General features: G+C 36.2%; 1 protein-coding gene across 1 annotated transcript; it reads right to left on the minus strand.

Annotated features, from left to right (window-relative positions):
- Positions 1–4,810: 4,810 nt before the first annotated feature.
- LOC110737158 (protein EIN4-like) lies at positions 4,811–16,958 on the minus strand. The gene is made up of 3 exons (XM_021917538.1): positions 16,549–16,958; positions 14,466–16,298; positions 4,811–5,737 (listed from the first exon to the last, which is right to left on the minus strand). The coding sequence occupies exons 2-3, from the start codon at positions 16,182–16,184 to the stop codon at positions 5,222–5,224; spliced, it is 2,235 nt and encodes a 744-aa protein (XP_021773230.1). The 5' UTR covers positions 16,185–16,298; positions 16,549–16,958; the 3' UTR covers positions 4,811–5,221.
- Between the last annotated feature and the right edge of the window lie 758 nt (positions 16,959–17,716).

The raw sequence follows: 17,716 nt of genomic DNA on the forward strand, positions 1-17,716 counted from the left end.
AAAATTGAAATTTCTAGAAATTAAAATTCTCATGTGTTACTTGGTTGACAAATTTAAGGAAAATAAAAAATTTGTTCTACTTTTCGTAAAACATAAACTTTCATATGTGGCTGACCAGTGTGGTCAGCCATTACGGGGGTTACTTTATTAGTATTATAAAGGTTACTAAGTCGGTCAGGGGTTACTCGATTCGGGGTTACTTGGTCGGTTAGGGGTTACTCGGTCGGTTAGGGATTACTCACTCGGTCGGGGGTTACTAAGTTGGTCAGGGGTCACTCGGTTAGGGGTTACTAAGTCGGTCAAGGGTTACTTGATCGATCAAGGGTTACTTGGTCGGTCATGGGTTACTCGATCGGTCAAAGGTTATTCGGTCAAGGGTTACTCGCGCACACAAAAGTTGCTGCTTGTTTCGGGGTTTTCTGATGTCCTGCGGGAGAGTTACAATTCCGAGACTGGAACCGGACGCCTGTACCTGCAAAACAAACAGATGCTCCGGATGATTGGAGATCCGCCTCCGACGGTCAAGTTAGTACTTGATTAAGGAGTAATTAATGCGGAAATTAAAGTGATTGGGTCTCTCTAGGTGAGAGAGTTTAATGTGTGTAATCTGCGTAATCTCCCTTAATGAGGATTAAGGGAGGTATTTATAACCTCGGGAAACGTGCCAATCTAGGTTTAGGTTAACCTTGGGCTGATTGGGCTTCCCTCGGAAGTTGGGCCTGGGTGGCCGACTTCTCCATTAGGCATGGAGTATGCCACGTGTCATGACATAATAGGTCCAAGGCGGACGAATAAGCGTGTGCCACGTGGCAAGCCCTGAGAGGTCCAACTGGGGAACACTTGGCAGGACCTGATTGGCCCACGTGGCGCATTCCGATTGGTGGGAGCAAAATCCCCTAATCACTGCTCATAAAATGAAGGAAGTTAATTACTCCTTCCGCCCCAATATATAATTCTTGTTAGTGTTTTTTCACAATATTATTTAAGAAATGGGGGGAAAAAGTGGATGAAGTACATTAAAAGTGAACAAAAGTTAGACAAAAGTACAAGGCAAGTGGATAATTTAAGGGGGAAAAAGTGAAAAGTACAATTATAGACAAAATTTAGAGAGAGAAAGTGAAAAAAGGTACAAGGTAAGTAGATAATTTAATGGGAAAAAAGTGAAAAGTACAATTATAGACAAAGTTAGAGACAGAAAGTGGAAAAAAGTATAAGACATGTGAATAATTTAAGGATAAATTAGGAAGTTCAATGAATAAAGTTAAAAAAAATGAGGGTATAATGGTTTTTACATACTATCCAAAAATAGAAATAAGAACAATATTTTGGATCTCCAAAATAGAAAAGCAGGAACTATAATATGAGACGAAGGGAGTATTAGGTAATTTCCAATTCTCATTGTTAACCAAACACAATTTAGTATTTCCTAGGAATTTTAATTACATGGGAATATTAATTTTCAAGGAATCTGTATTTCCCACATTCAACCAAACAAGCTCTAAGAGTCTAAGATATGTCATATTTTAGGGAGGGACCCCCATTGATGGTTTTGATAACGATATATGTTTATTTAGTTGAACTTAATTAGTAGTTTTGGTATAAATCAAATAGCGGTTTTGGTGCAAAACCGCTACTACAACGCTACTAACTCATAGGGATGAAACTAATATGGCTTAAAATCAAACCGAACTACAAACCAAACAGAATTAGTAATGCGATTTGGTTTTTTCTTTAATATGGTTTGGTGCGGTTTGAGAAATAAAAATTGCAGTTTGGTTTCGGTTTTAGGATTTGAAAAACCAAACCGAAATACAGGCCCATATCTAAATTATAACCCAAATTTGATTTTCAGCTCTACTATATAAGGCCAAACACAAGTTATGTTAATTTAGGACAAAAAAAAAATTACAAATCAACGCCAAAACTAGGCCGAAAAATTGCTATAAAACCAAATTAAAAACAGTGTAGTTTGATTTGGACCGAATAATAATATGGTGTGGTGCGGTTTGAAAATCCCAAACCTAATTAATATGGTTTGATTTCAGTTTAGACTATAAACCATACCGCAAACCAAACTTTCACCCATACTCACTCACCAAACACAATTTAGCATTTATTAGGAATTCTAATTACATATGAATATAAATTTTCAAGGAATTTGCATTTTCCACGTCAACCAACCAAACAAGCCCTAAGATATGTCATATTTTAGGGAGGGAGCCCCATTGATGTTTTTTATAAACGATTAATGTTTATTTAGTTGAAGTAGCAATTTTTCCCTCAAGCAGTGGTTTTGGTATAAATCAAGTAGCGGCTTTGGTGCAAAACAGCTACTACAGCACTACTCACTCGTAAACAGTAAAAAAAAATGTACTTATTTACTATATTGCCACTTGATAAACAATTGTTGTTTATCATGAAAATCAACTTGGGATTTTTATCCAAAGTAAGCTTTAGTACAAAACTATTTTGTAAAGTAGACTCGTGGCCAAACTATTTACCAAACTAAGTTTTTAGGGTAAAATGTTGTCTCGGACAGGGTTTTATACCCTGGTTTTTTTTTAAAAAAAAAAAATCAACGTGTACATGTTGACTTTTTTTTTTTTTTAAATTTCGTAATTTTTGATTTTAAAATTAAAAATAAAAAATAAAAAAAAATTTACACTAAAAACGCTGACTATATTTTTTTTAAAATTCTTATTTTCTTATCTTGAGACCACTGCTTCCCTCAAATCTTGATTGTGGGGGGTCTCTATCAAGATATCAGAGTTTTTGATGAAGGTACGAACCTTCAAAGAAGAGTGTGTGTGGGAGTGATACAGATACAGCTCCTTTCGTTTTGATAACTTGGCCATATCTTCTCGAGAAATTTTCATTCGCATGTTTGGTTTTCTTTTATTGACAAAGGTAGCTTTCCCTATCTGTTGTACTCTGTGATGTGGGTTGTTTGAACTCGGCTCCTGCACATTATCGAGCTCCATACTCTCTTTGGTTCCTTCTCCCAGCAACTCTTCTTCATTACCACAACTTCTAGATGAGCTTCCAAACCTTTTATTAACTTTGTTAGTAAGTTCCAAGGCTTGAGGCTTGGTGTTCAATTGCTTCCCTTCTACTTGATTACCATGATCTTCAGCATCGAATTTTTTCTCAGTTGAAGTGATACTCATCAAAGTTGATAACTCCTTTTCTATTTCTTTATTTTTTTGGTTCTAATGACCTTGCCTTCTCTAAACCTTCATAAGCCTTATCAAACTTCCTTGATTTCACTAAAGCCTTGCCTTGACATTTCTCTTACCAATTCCGAACACCATAGAGCAGTAGACAATGGCTATATTAAAGTCATGAAGTTTTATCGCACAAGCAACAACATTCAAATGCAGAGCTATCACTAACTCCTTGAGTAATGGGTTGAAATCAGAAATTAAGAATATTTAAAAAAAATATATATTTACACTAAAAACGCTGACTCAGTCAGCGTTTTTAGTGTAAATTTTTTTATTTTTTATTTTAAAATAAAAAATTACGAAATTTAAAAAAAAAAAGTCAACGTGTAAAACGTTGTCTGAGACAGCGTTTTACACATTGATTTTTTTTTTTAAAACCAGGGTATAAAATGTTGTCCGAGACAGCGTTTAGAAGCTTAGTTTGGTAAATAGTTTGGCCACGAGTCTACTTTACAAAATAGTTTTGTAATAAAGCTTACTTTGGAAAAAAATCCATCAACTTGTATATTCCCTATTTCAGGTTCTATTTCGCAAAGAAAATACCGAGTATCACTAGTAAAGTTTATTAATGTGAGAAATAAAATTAAATCAAAAGAAGATTGAGTCGTGAATTAAACCTATAATTGCAAATTCTATATTTTTATGTAACAACCTAGGGCATTGCCTGACTCAAATACTAGTTTTATAATAATTAAAATATATGAAAATAATTGATTCAATGTACATTTTCAAAACATCATTTTTGTAAAATCTAACCTAATGTAATTATGTAGGTATAAAATTACATCTGTTAAAGTTGTGCATTTAAAATGCAAAAATCAAAATAGTGCATGTATTGTGAAACAAAACAAAACAAAAAAAAAAAAAATTGCACTATTACATAGCACACCATCTAAAAAGAGTATCTATGTTGAACACTTATTACTCGTCAAAAAAAAAAATGTTGAACACTTATTAGATATGAATGCTTCTTACACACGCAAATATATGAGTTCAACACATGAAATCAACTCTGATCATTTTCTGAAATTATTAGTTGACACGACCTAAGTATACGACGGTCACATTTGACATTTTTTCATTATTAACTCTTATTCATATTTTTGTTTGCTCATGACATAAGGGGTGCCCCACTGCCACCGCGTCATGGCCAATGTTTAATGTTTAACTACCTTTTATATTACTCCCTATTTTGTATGGATCATAAATTTATACTCAAATTTTTTTTTTGAATGGAATTTATACTCCTACTTCACTTGTGATACTTCTCTTGGGTGTGTATGTGCAGAGAGCCGTAAGGGCATGTAGACGGGATTTGTCCACAACCTGTAATAGTATCACCCGTCAACAGTTTAACCAACTAAGCTACTTAATTGTCCACAACCTGTAATAGATTACTAGCTCCAAATCAATCCAATTTCTTGACAAGTCATTAGAATTATTCGATCACAGAGAGTTTTCTGCTGGCATTTCATTAATCATAATCTCCATATTTATACAAGACAAGAGGGAATCCGAATCCTAATTATTCAGAGGATCTGGCTATAATAATTCATAATAACATAAGAAATATGCTAAACATAACATACAAAAACAGCACTAAGGCAACTTCCCTAAGATAACATTACAGATTTATCCTAAATTTCTCAATAAAAATGCATGGCATTTGCTGTATTTTTATAAAAAATAATTGCTATAAATTATTGTCTTATACTCTTATAGAAATATTCTATCCTTGCTATGCATATCATGTATAGTATAGTTCATACTAGACATTATGTTAATTGAATGACACATTTTACTACAATTTTTTATAAAAATTATAAAAAATGTCACGGCCATCAACTACTGTTAGCAAACAGAGTAACTGAACTTCTAATGACTGTGATGGACATACCTAATCCCAGATTAAAGGGTGACGACGTATCTATAAATTGACATGCTTGGCTGCCTATGCTCTAAAATAAATCTAATACCTCGATAAACTCTCATTTTGGTCACCTGAGGACCCTTCGGAACTCATCAATAATTCCCTGCAGCACCACAGGTTTCCTTATTAGACCATTCATCCCAATTTGTAAGCATCTCTCCCATATATTATCCTCTGCACTTGCTGTTATGGCTATAATAGATGGACCGCCTCGGCTATACAATTTCCTGATTCTTCTTGCGACTTCAAAGCCATCCATTTCAGGCATGTGAAGATCAAGTAGCACAACCCTAATAGTGTTTTGAGAAGGTGCCAAAGCAGTGAGGCACTCGTAACCAGAAGAACAGGCAAATACTTCACAGCCTAACTTCTCCAGCAACCTCTTTGTCACTGTCCGATTTACATTATCGTCATCAGCAATCATGACCTTTAAGCCTCTAAAGCGAGAATTAGAAAATGTGTGCTCCGGCATATAAGAGTTTCCTTCAGGAAGGTATTTTTGCTTTTGAAATCGAAGAACAAGAGTCATAGTTTGCGGCAAGCCATATGAGTTAAGAGATATCCAGATATCACCCTGCATCATCTGTGAATGAATAAAAGAAGTCAGAATTTTGCAAGATCAAAACCAAGTCATGTAAACAAAAAAAGGCAAAAGTATATATCAAGAACATTAACAAAAAAAAAAAAAAAATGTAAAAAATCAAGTGATCTACAAAGAAGATTAAGCTTAAGCCAAGACAAATTCATTTCAATTATCAACTACTGACCAAATACTTGAGATTCTTTATGACAGAAACAAGCCCAAAAAGGCTACAGCTATTTTAGTATCCAAATTCATAATAGAAGCCTAAGGAAGAGTGATGGGATATGGGCATTAGAACAGTCCCATCCATGAAGAAGTTTTTCCATGTGAGGAAAAATGGTGTGGAAAAAAATTCTTCATTATCTCATATTTATGGGGAGAGTTGGTTTTCCTCGCGAGATAATACAGTTATTTACACCTAGTGAGGAAAAGTAGGTTTCCTTGTGAAGAAAAATGAATTTGCATTCATGACTGAGAGTTAAGTGCATTTTTCACTCCAAAAAATCACAGTGTTACTCCATAGTGTCACTCCAAATTAATCACTTAAGGCAATACTCGATAGTAGACATAGTGGTCACTTGGTTGAAATCTTGAAAGGTATGAATATCAACTTCCTAGGAAATTTTACAGAACTTGCTAACTTAGTTCAAACTCTCAAAGTAATTGGATCTCTATCATATGGCCTCTAGCAATAGTTCTGAAAATTCATTTCCTAGCAATTAAAATTTTTTGTGTAGTGTTAACCAAACAGTTACTTAAGCCAAAATAATATACTTGCTTCAAAATATAAAAATAAAATCCTAATACTTGTCACCCAACCAACGTGAACCAATTACTCATCCCTCAAACCATGACATGGAACATTAAAACCGGCTCATGGAATATGGTGCAACAATATATTTGAGAACTACTTCAACAAAATCAGCTACCATATACCAATATTATGTTACTACCCTACAAGTGCGACAAGCCCCCCATGTTCTCTATTAGAGACCACACACTACATAGAGCAAACAGTAGATTTTTCACACCAAAAAATCATAGTGCGATGCCTTCCTACTTTATCAAGCAACTGACCCAGATTTTAACTTTGAGAACCAACAAAAAGATGAAATTTGAGATAACCCATTTAACCTTCTGGCAAAAAATACCGGAACATAGTTTCTGGATGGAAGTTACAATGGAGAGAGCAGCAAGGTTGCTAGGATGGCTTTGCCTCTTAACCTCTATATCAATTTGTTACAAGCTACAAAGCAACGATGTAAAATAATTCAGAATCTAGAGTAGGACCATGGAGGGGTTAAACGAGGGAGAGGGTGACTGAAAATGACTTGGTTAAAAGGAGTTATGAAGGATATGAAGTATATGGATTTGCATGAGAATGAGGCTTTTGATCGTAAGGGATGGAGGAGGAAGAATTTGTCGATGACTACACGGAATAATCACTTTTGGTTCATGTAGCCGACCCATTTATGGGATTAAGGCTTTGACTAATTGATTGAGAGCACCTTGAACAAAACGAAACCAATTACTTGCAGCTAAAAAATAGAATAATGGTAAAGTTGTTATAATGACGCAGTGAAGACATAATGATTTTGGAAGCACAAAAAAAATTATATTATGAAACAATCTCATCTGAAGAGTAGTCCCTCTGATTTAGATAGTACTTGCTTTGTTTTTTTCTGCAATGATCAAAGTTGACCACACAAAGTTGTTTTTGTTCAAACTTTAATTTTCTGGTTTGTGGTGTGTTAGGTATATTGATAAACTTTTCTTGAAGCCCTGCTAAACAAGTCCTATGCTACTAACTTTAGTAACAAGTATACTTCTTCAGTTCTTTTAATATTGCACCATAGGAGATGGGCACAACTTTGTGGGTAGTGGGAAAAAGGAAAAAAATACCAAATTGTCCATGTGATTGTAAGCGTAAACTAAAGAATCAAGTATAAATAAGTAAAAGCACATTGAGTATTTGCAGTATGAACAGAGATATTTGTTTTCCTAAAATGGGTATGGTGCAACATTTGTGAATCTTCCTTAAAAGGGAAGTGGTGCAATATTAATAGAACGGAGGAAGTATCAAGAATAAGGCTATAGCTGTCATAGCAAAGGGCTACTAAAAATCAATTATCATGCTGGGCTTTGAAATGTTTGGGTTTGGGCTATATTACAAATCAAAGCTGTGATGTGTATATTTTGTGGTTTGTTTTCTATTGTAATCTAAACTCCGCCAGCTAGTCCCGATAAAGGAGGAGGGTTTAAGTAGGCCAGTGACAACCAGTGTAAAACTTTGTCACATCCCATGACATGAGCCAAACTGATATTTTCGTGGGGGCGTTCCCTACTCAGCGACGTGCTGCACTTCCTAGACCCGGGTGTAGTAGCGACGCGCCACATTGCCCGAGTGTGGTGTTAAATGAGCAAGGCCGTGCCATTGGGGCGTTCCCTATCGAGCGACGCGCTGCACTTCCCAGACTCGGGTGCAGTGATAAGTATACAAGGGTTGCTAGGTCGTCGCCCGGAAACGACGCGCCACATTGCCCAAGTGTGGTGTCAAATGATTAAGGGTTTACAGTTGGAGACAGGAGGGAGCATGGTACGAGTGCGCATGGTATGAGGGAACGTGGGAGAAAGGACTCTAGTTTGCGGATTGGTTCTTGTAATGTGAGGTCTCTTACGGGGAAATCAGCAGAAGTGGTATAAGTGATGAATAGAAGACGCATAAACATCATGTGCCTCCAAGAGACAAGGTGGACAGGAGAAGGAGCTCGATGCTTGGTTTTGGGGTATAAGGTGTAGTACGTTGGACAGGAAACGAGCCACAAGACCAGGGATGGAGGAGCTAGGAATGGAGTTGGTGTAATTCTTGATGAGAGGTTGTCGAAAGAGGTAATTGAGGTCTATTGGAAGAATGATAGGTTGATAAGGGTGAAGTTGCTATGTGGCAAGGAGATTGTGAATGTTATTAGTACTTATGCTCCCCAAGTTGGTTTGGATGCAAAAGAGAAACGTCAATTTTGGGAGGATTTAGACGAGGTGGTACAGGGAAGAAAGAGGTGATTTCAATGGGCATGTTGAGGCGAGCCGAGATGGCTACGAGAGTGTTCATGAAGGCTTTGGGTATGGGTTGAGGAACGCAGGTGGTGAAGCTATTATGGATTTTGCCCAATCTTATGACTTAATTTTAGCTAATACTTGGTTTAAGAAGTGGGATTCACACTTGATAACTTTCCGGAGTAGAGCAAATGCAACACAAATAAACTTCGTGCTCACAAAGAGCACGGATAGACAAAGTTGCTTAAACTGCAAGGTCATTCCAGGAGAGAGTGTGGTCACCCAACACCGCCTTATGGTTATGACTATTCATTTGAAAGAGAAGGCGGAGAAAAAAGGAAAACAAGAGGAGCCAAGGATAAGATGGTGGACTCTAAGGGATGCAAATGCTAAGGTTTTTACAGAAAAGGTAATCAAGGAGGCGGATTGAGATGGAGAGATGGATCCAGACATGACTTGGTTACGAATGAAGAACTAGAGTGGCCAAAGAGGTCTTAGGGGAATCAAGGGGAAGAACTTGGATGCAGAGATATACTTCATGGTGGAATGAAGAGGTGAAAGCAATAATTAAGCAAAAAAGGGAATGCTATCAAGCCTTGGGAAAATGTAGGAGTGACGAAACCTTTCCAGCGTATAAGGAGGCTAAGAGTAAGGCAAAAGCAGTTGTTCGACAAGCAAAAGAAAAGGCTTATCAGGAGGTTTATGAAAAGCTTGACTTCAAGGAGGGAGAAAAGATCATTTATAAGATGGCAAAGAGAAGACAAGAGGCAAGGAAGGATATTGACATGGTAAAGTGTGTCAAAGATAAGTACCAAATTGTCCTAGTACAAGAGGAGGAGTGGAAGGGGTACTTCGATGAATTGTTTAATGGAAGTAATGGAGTTGTGACAGGAGATACCTCCGTGAGTGATGAAGAAATCAACATGAAGTATGTGCGGAGGACTAGAAGAGTAGAGGTGGAGATTGCACCAAAGAAGATGAAGCCTAAGAAGGCGGTTGGCCCTTATAGTATACCGATAGAGGTGTGGAGGTGTCCAGGTAAGATTAGTATTGATTGATTAACAAACCTCTTTGACAAGATATGGAGGGCTACGAGGATCCCGCAAGATTGGAGGAGGAGCACCTTGGTCCCGGTTTATAAAAACAAAGGAGACGCCCAAGATTGTTCTAACTATCGAGGGATCAAGCTTATGAGCCACATTATGAAGTTGTGGGAAAGAGTGATTGAACATAGGTTGAGGGCATGCACAAGCATTTCGGATAACCAATTTGGTTTTATGCCTGGGAGATCTACTATGGAAGCAATCCATTTGAAAAGACAAATGATAGAGTTTTATCGGGTAAAAAAGAAGGATGTTCATATGGTCTTTATTGATTTGGAGAAGGCATATGACAAGGTGCCAAGAGAGGTACTTTGGTGGGCAATGTTGAAGAAAGGTATCCCATGAAGGTACGTGGACCAGGTTAAGGATATGTATCGGGATGTGTCAAGAAGAGGACATGTGGAGGGTTGACAAAAGATTTCTCTATCACAATTGGATTGCATTAAGGGTCTGCATTAAGCCCTTTTCTTTTTGCAACGGTTCTAGATGAAGTAACTAGACCAATTCAAGATGAGGTTCCACTGTGTATGTTGTTTGCGAATGATATCATGTTGGTGGATGAAACTAAAGATGGGGTTAATGCCAAGTTGGAGCAATGGAGGCAAAGGTTGGAATCTAGAGGGTTTAAGCTAAGTCGGAGTAAGACAGAATATTTGGTATGTCGCTTTGGTACTCGAGGGGGACATGTGATGAAGTGGTGAGTTTGGATTGAAAAGAATTGACCATGAGTGAATGTTTAAGTATCTTGGGTCGATCGTCCAGGATTGATCAAGACGTGGCCCACAGGATTAAGTCGGGGTGGCTTAAATGGAGAGCAGCTACGAGAGTGTTATGTGACCGAAGCATTCCCTTAAAGTTAAAGGGAAAATTCTACAGGACTTCCATAAGACCAGTGTTGCTCTATGGTACAGAATGTTGGGCTTCTAAGAAGGAGCACATTAACACAATGAAGGTTACAGGAATGCGCATGTTAAGGTGGATGTGCGGGAACACTCTAAGGGATAGAATTAGAAATGAGGTTATTCGCAAGAAAGTAGGTGTGGCAGACATTGCAGACAAACTAAGGGAAAATCGCTAGCGTTGGTTTGGGCATGTTAGACGGAGACCCGAGGGTGCACCGGTTCGAAGAGTGGAAGAGTAGGACCATTGAGGGGTTAAACAAGGGAGAGGGAGACTAAAAAATGACTTGGTTGGAAGGAGTTAGGAAGGGTATGAAGTATATGGATTTGCATGAGGATGAAGAATTTGATCGTCAAGGATGAAGGAGGAAGATTTTTGTGGATAACTACAAGAAATAATCAAATTTGGTTCATATAGCCGACCCCACTTGTGGGATTAAGGCTTTAATTGATTGATTGATTTTCTATTGTAATCTAGTAGGAATATTCTAGAATTCTATAAGAGTTGTAGTTTATAGCTAAATAAATACATATGATGTAACATTGTAGATTAGAATTTTATGAAGATGGCTAAGTGTTTTGCTTGTTTATTTGATTTTGTTAAGACTAATGAGTACTAAAACCAAAAATACTTATGCGATTTGTGTTCAACTTATTGACAAGAAATTTGCAATTACTGCAAGAATTGAGAACTATCCTTGTTTCTTCCGGGTCTTCTTAAATCCACATCAGGTGTTTATTTTATCAAAATTTGGCCTTTTTTTTTTTTCCCCTTTTTTGAATTTGATGTACTAACTTTGATCAATGAAGCAACGAAAGGGCATGTATTTCATGTTGGTGGTGTTGGATTTTTCATTTGAGGTGTTGACAGCATCTAAATTTAGTTCAACTTCTTTATCATAAGTTATTCGTTTAGAGTCATTTGAGTGATGATTTATTTAGCATTTTGCCATGAAGTCAACAACTCATCATCTAGGATCTAATGTTTTGTATTAGGTGTAAATAAGAGATATATTTTGAAATTTGAAACACTCAAGGGGGAACTGTAAGTTTGGAAGCGAGATGTAAAGAAAATTTGCTGGCTTGCATTTCTATCTTTTCTTTTTATTTCATAAAATTATTATTACTTTTATTTATGCTCCACCTTCAAAAATCTTTCTTTATTTAATCAATTACTTGTTAGGTTACAAGACCAACATGGGAGTAAGTCTGAGAAATAGTGATGGGTCTTGGATTTAATCATGAAAAGTGGGTCCAGTTGGGCAGATTATGTGGACTCATGCAGTCGTGCAAGTAGGCTTTGTCACATTCTCACAGCTCTTTCGGGGGAGCAGAAGGGCTCTGTAGGCATGCTCTAGGAGGTAGTTGGGTTTTATTTCTAATGTAACCATGTATAATGTTGACAAAGCCTTGACATTGAGATGCTTGGCGATGAGACACGTGACACAGGCAGAGTCAAGGTTGAGCAAGTAATTAACTCCACAACATCCTGCTTATGGTTTGGCAAGATTACTGTTAGCTAATCATTCCTATATGCATTGGAATAATAATTAGAAGATAATGTTGAATTAGTTTCCTAGATTAATTAAATTGTATTCAGGAAATGAGGTTTTAGTATAATTAGGAAATAATTTTGTTAGTTTCCTAATCCGTGTAAAGTTCTAGATCTTTTAAGATATTGTTTGCTTGTAATCCTCTATATAAAGAAGGCTTGGGGCCTTGGAATGTAGAACACAACATCAGGGAGAGATTTAACAAACACTCTTAGGATGCAAGATGTACTGATGTAGTCTAGAGAGGAGAGTTTGTTATGCCATGCATGGGTGTTAATGTGAGAGATTGATTACAAGCAAACATTGGAATTTAGATTTGAGTACTTAGAATGTGAAGGGTTGAGAGAGGGTTACTGATAATGTAATTGATTAGTGACAGTTGGTGGTTTATTCCCCTACATAATTTGTGAGGATTCTTTCCACATAAAAATCATTTAATTTTCGCACCTTAGATTTGTTCATATTAATCTTGTCTTTTGTTTGTATTTTTTTCCTAACATTACTAGCTTCAGATTACCCCCAAAACCAATGGCTGCTAAAGCCGGAGCCCAATTTTTGAGGAAAAGGGTTTTAAAAAATTTACTTCCTCCGTTTTTTTTTTAGTTGCAGCACTTTGCAAATTGCATACTCTTAGACAATTTTTTGAGATGAGAAAGATAGAGAGAATTAAAAAAAATGTACTCATGTGATAGGAGAGAGATAGAGAGAGTTTATTAACTAAAAAGGATAGTGATGCAACTAATTTAGAACTTCCCTTTTAGGAAAGTGATGCAACTCAAAATAAACGGATGAAGTATTAAAAAAATAATAAAATAAAAGGATATTATGAAAAGGTTAAGTGAAATCTTAATTCCATACAAGCCCCTTGAGCTCAATTTTAATTAGTACTCACTCTGTTCATTGGTCATTTTACGTGGTTATTAAGAAAAATAAGATAGTGGAAAGTAATGATTAGATATCACATATATCAAGTATTAACATAAATTTAACGTTGGAAATAAGAATATTTGCATTGGAAATAGGTAAATATTTTTATGTAGATAGGAACAGTGGCATCGGGGGTAGGTAATTATTTTAGTAAATATGTAAATTTAACGTTGGAAATAAGAATAGTTGCATTGGAAGTAAGTATGTATGAGGGGAAATGTGTAAAAAAATAAAAAATCTACATGAATCTAGAAAATAGTTGAAAAGTAACCATTAAAAGGGAACACTTAAAGTGTCAAAAGTAACCCTCTTTCAGGAACGGAGGGAGTATGTGCTTTTATTAAATCTATAGCCGTAGGTTGCATTACTCAAGGCAACCTACGGCCATATATTTAATAATAGCACATACTAATTAAAATCATTTTCCACAGTATTTTGGTTGCAGAATGTGTCTACAGGCTCAAAACAACAGGAAAGTGACATGTACAAGATGTACTGATTGAAAACAGGCCAATTGACCCTTATTTGGGAGAATAAGATTATAGTGAATGGATGACAAAGGCAGCCCACAGCCCTAGAGTCCTCCAATTGACCCAAGGAAATATCTAGCTACATGTGACTACAAAGCTATTTTTATATATTCTTGTACTTGGTGTATAATATTACATTTTACAGTACTCCTTGGAGAATTGTATATTGACAAAACAACTACGGAGTAGTTGAGTAGCAAGTCTAGCAACTACCAAACTAGTATTATACTTTGATTTATAGCAATTGGAATTCTAATAACTTACTAAACTAATATAATATAAAATGTTGGAATTGGAATTCAAATGACTTCTTAAAAAGCAAAGCAAAAATTAAAATTTTAGAATGAAATTTGAGGTTTTTCAAACACAATCTTAAAAATTACTTTTAAGATTCAATCTCCAAAACTGAATTCCACAAATTGAAATCAATTTTTCATAAACTTTCATCCAATCATCAACATCACAACCATAATTTGCCTAAACCGTGTGAACTGTCATTGATAATAATTTTTAGAAAAATAATCATGCAAATAAGTGTAGAAGAAATTTCAGAAGACAGTCATTCAAAGACTTATTCAAGATAATATTCCTGAAACCAAATATAATAATGAGACAAATGCAAGATAATTTAGCTTAAAGAAAGGGAGCTCTAAAGCACTGACCTGAGCTAGCCTTTTGCACATGTTGAAGCTCAAAACTTCCTTATTTGCATCATTCTGGGTTCTCCTGACAGTGTCTGTCGGATGACCTCCACTTATGTCAAACTCAAACTTTACTTTAATGAACTCGTCAGCAGAAGCTGACCTCCACATCCCCCACTTATTATCATTCTTTCCCACACTGCCAGTCTCTTCAGACACTCGAAGAATCATTAAGCCTCCTTTAAGCGAAAAATGCAGTAGGTGCCCTACCATGTGTAGCAAAACCTGAAATGTTCTTCTCTCATCACCGATCACCTGGGCTGGCAAGCTACTCTCAACATCAGGAGAAAAGCTGAACCCTTGATAAACAAATAAACATTTGGCCAGGCAAGAAGTTTCCTTAATCATGGAATGCAGGTGGAAAAGCCTCATCTCCAAAGGAAATCTTCCATTGTCTTTTGTAGATATTTCTGTCACGTCATTTAATAAAGTTGAGATCACGTTACCAGTTCTCGCCATGGTGTCAACCATGATTTTTTGCTCAAAATTCATATTCTCTTCAAACATTGAAAGAAGACCGAGAATTGAGTGCATTGGCCTCCTCATTCCATGGCTCATCACCTTTTGGAATGAATCTCTTGCTTGGTTTGCCATGATCGCATCCTTCTTAGCCTGCTGCAGAACACGATTTCGCTCCTTTAGCTGATCTCTCATCAGCTGAGACTCTTCAAGAACATTAGCATGAGAAAGGGCCACAGCCACTTGATCAGCAACCACTTCTACCATTTCTAATTCATGATGGCTCCAAGCCCTATCAGTTGAGCTTGGAAGAACCAAAACTAGTATGGCATAAGATGTCTGAACCAATTCAGGAGTCCCACCTTTGAAATTTGAAACATTCAGCAATGGCATTCGAATTGCTGCCACAGAACCAGAAACCTCCAAACCACCACTGCTTGCCATTCCCAGTGCTGAATCTGGTCTTAAAATCCTCACTCCCTCACTTTCACGTATCTCCTGAACATCGCGATCATTCATTGGGATATTACTAGGAAAGATATTTGAGGGGCTAGGCTTCAGCTCATGGGTCAAGTTCATTGAAGTCTTAATATTATTTGGCATCCAAACAGCACAATTCTGCAAGTCCAAAATATTGGAAAGTTCAACCAAAGTAGTGTGTAATATTGTATGCTTATCGAGTGATTTCCTAATTTCTCGAGTGAGCATTCGAACATGCCAACTAGCTTCCTTCTTCTTTTTCATTATCCCAACCTCTTGGTCCAATTCCAAGACATTTTGAGTCAAAAACAACTCTCTAACTTTCAATTTAAGTAAAAGAGGGATCAAAGTTAAAAGGGTTATTGCTGTGGCACATGAAACCAAAGCTGTTAGGAATTTGAATATTGTAAGTGACATCATGAGCTGAAATGAGTGAGGACCATAGTAAGTCCATCCATTTAGCAAATGGGTCATTCCACAGAGTACAATGAAACCAATGAATTCGACGAGTACCCATTTGAAGGGAACATTTGCGCAACTAATGAAGTACACGAGTTCAATTGGTATCGAGAAATAGGCAATGGCGATCAAAAAATCACTCACTTTTTGGCATTCCATAATAATGTTAATGCTCCAAAACCCCTCATCATCACAATTACAATGTGAGTACCCACAAACAATGGTGGATACAGACAATATGAGAGTGCAAACCAACAATCCAATGGCAATCACTCTCATCATTGCACCAATTACACCACACTTCTTAACCCATAAAACAAATATAAATCCCTTTTTATCAAATACCTCAACAAAGCCTAATTTCTAACAATTGGACTTAAAATTTGAAGAAAAAACCTATAAACAATGAAAATTGATAGAAAATCAGTAACAGGCCAATACCCATCTCTATATTCAACTGAATCTGTTCTAATATTACAAAAATCCAATGTTTCAATAATTTAAATTCCTTTGCTATTTCTTTAAGTAATCAAAAATCAGGAAATATAAAAAAAATTAACAAAAAAAAAAAAAAAGGAAAGAAATCAAGCTAAAATTGGAAATCAAAATCTGAATAATCTGCAGGAATATTCCCAAAAACACTAACCTGGAAAAGTCATTTTCAGCAAGAACACCAAAACCCGGTTACAATAAAGTTCTCAAGTTCTAATTCATCAATTTATCTTCAACCCAAATACAAAAATCATGCAAGATCGTACCGTTTTAAAAATCTAAAGACCCAAAACAAATCAAATGTGAAACTCAGTTTTTATGGATCCAATTTTGATTTTGATGGAGTTTAGCTTCAGAGGGCAGCTTTCACTCTGAAGCAGAAATGGCGCAGCTACTAGGAAAAAAAATAAAAAAAATAAAATCTTACAGCTTGCTTTGAAGTTTGAACAATGAAATGAAATGAAAAATAAGAGAAAAAGCGGTTTGGCAGGTCATAGAAGGCCCACAAAGATTTTTATGAACCGAACCTAGACGTTTCGACAGTCTACACACCCTATTTTGCTGCACCAGTGCAACCTCGTCAAAAACAAATCTATTGAATTTGCAAAATTTCCAATTTGATGTTTAGGCTCTAGAGATTGGGCAATGCTTGGTTTATGCACAATGCACTAGAGCTCAATCTACAATAAACAAGATGGGAGACTAGAGGTGTCAAAGACTGGCCGATAAATCTAATACCATATCACTAATAAATAAAGTCGGTCTCGCAGCCAGGCCACAAGACAGCGACACTTGGCATTTCAGTTTTTCGCCAAGTGTCGCCCCACGTAAAATATAAATAGGTATTATTGTGACACATATGATGCTAAGTAAGCGATTTTTGGATAGATTTTTTAAGATAAAAATATTGTATAGAATTTTATTATCGATAGAATTCTAATATTTCATATATACAAAATTAATCATAACTTTTAATAAATATCCTATAACTCAATTCTATTTCCATCATCAAATTCGTTTTTATAAGTTGTTTAAAATAACATTCATTTATAATATATTTAATCACAAACTTTTATACGTAGCTGGCCAAGCCGTAGTGTCACCAACTCTTACAAAAGTTACTTCGTTGGTGCTATAGAGATTACTTGGTCAGTGTTATAGTGGTTACTCAATCAGTGTTATAGATAGGGGTTACTTAATCAATGTTATATATTATTCAGTTAGTATTACGGAGTACATGGTTACTCGGTCAGTTTATAGGGGTTACTTTGTCCGGCCAGATTATGTGGCTAGCCGCATACAAAATGCATTGATATTTAATT

Source organism: Chenopodium quinoa, unplaced genomic scaffold, assembly GCF_001683475.1.
Source record: "Chenopodium quinoa cultivar QQ74 unplaced genomic scaffold, ASM168347v1, whole genome shotgun sequence".
In the NCBI taxonomy this organism is placed as follows: domain Eukaryota; kingdom Viridiplantae; phylum Streptophyta; class Magnoliopsida; order Caryophyllales; family Amaranthaceae; genus Chenopodium; species Chenopodium quinoa.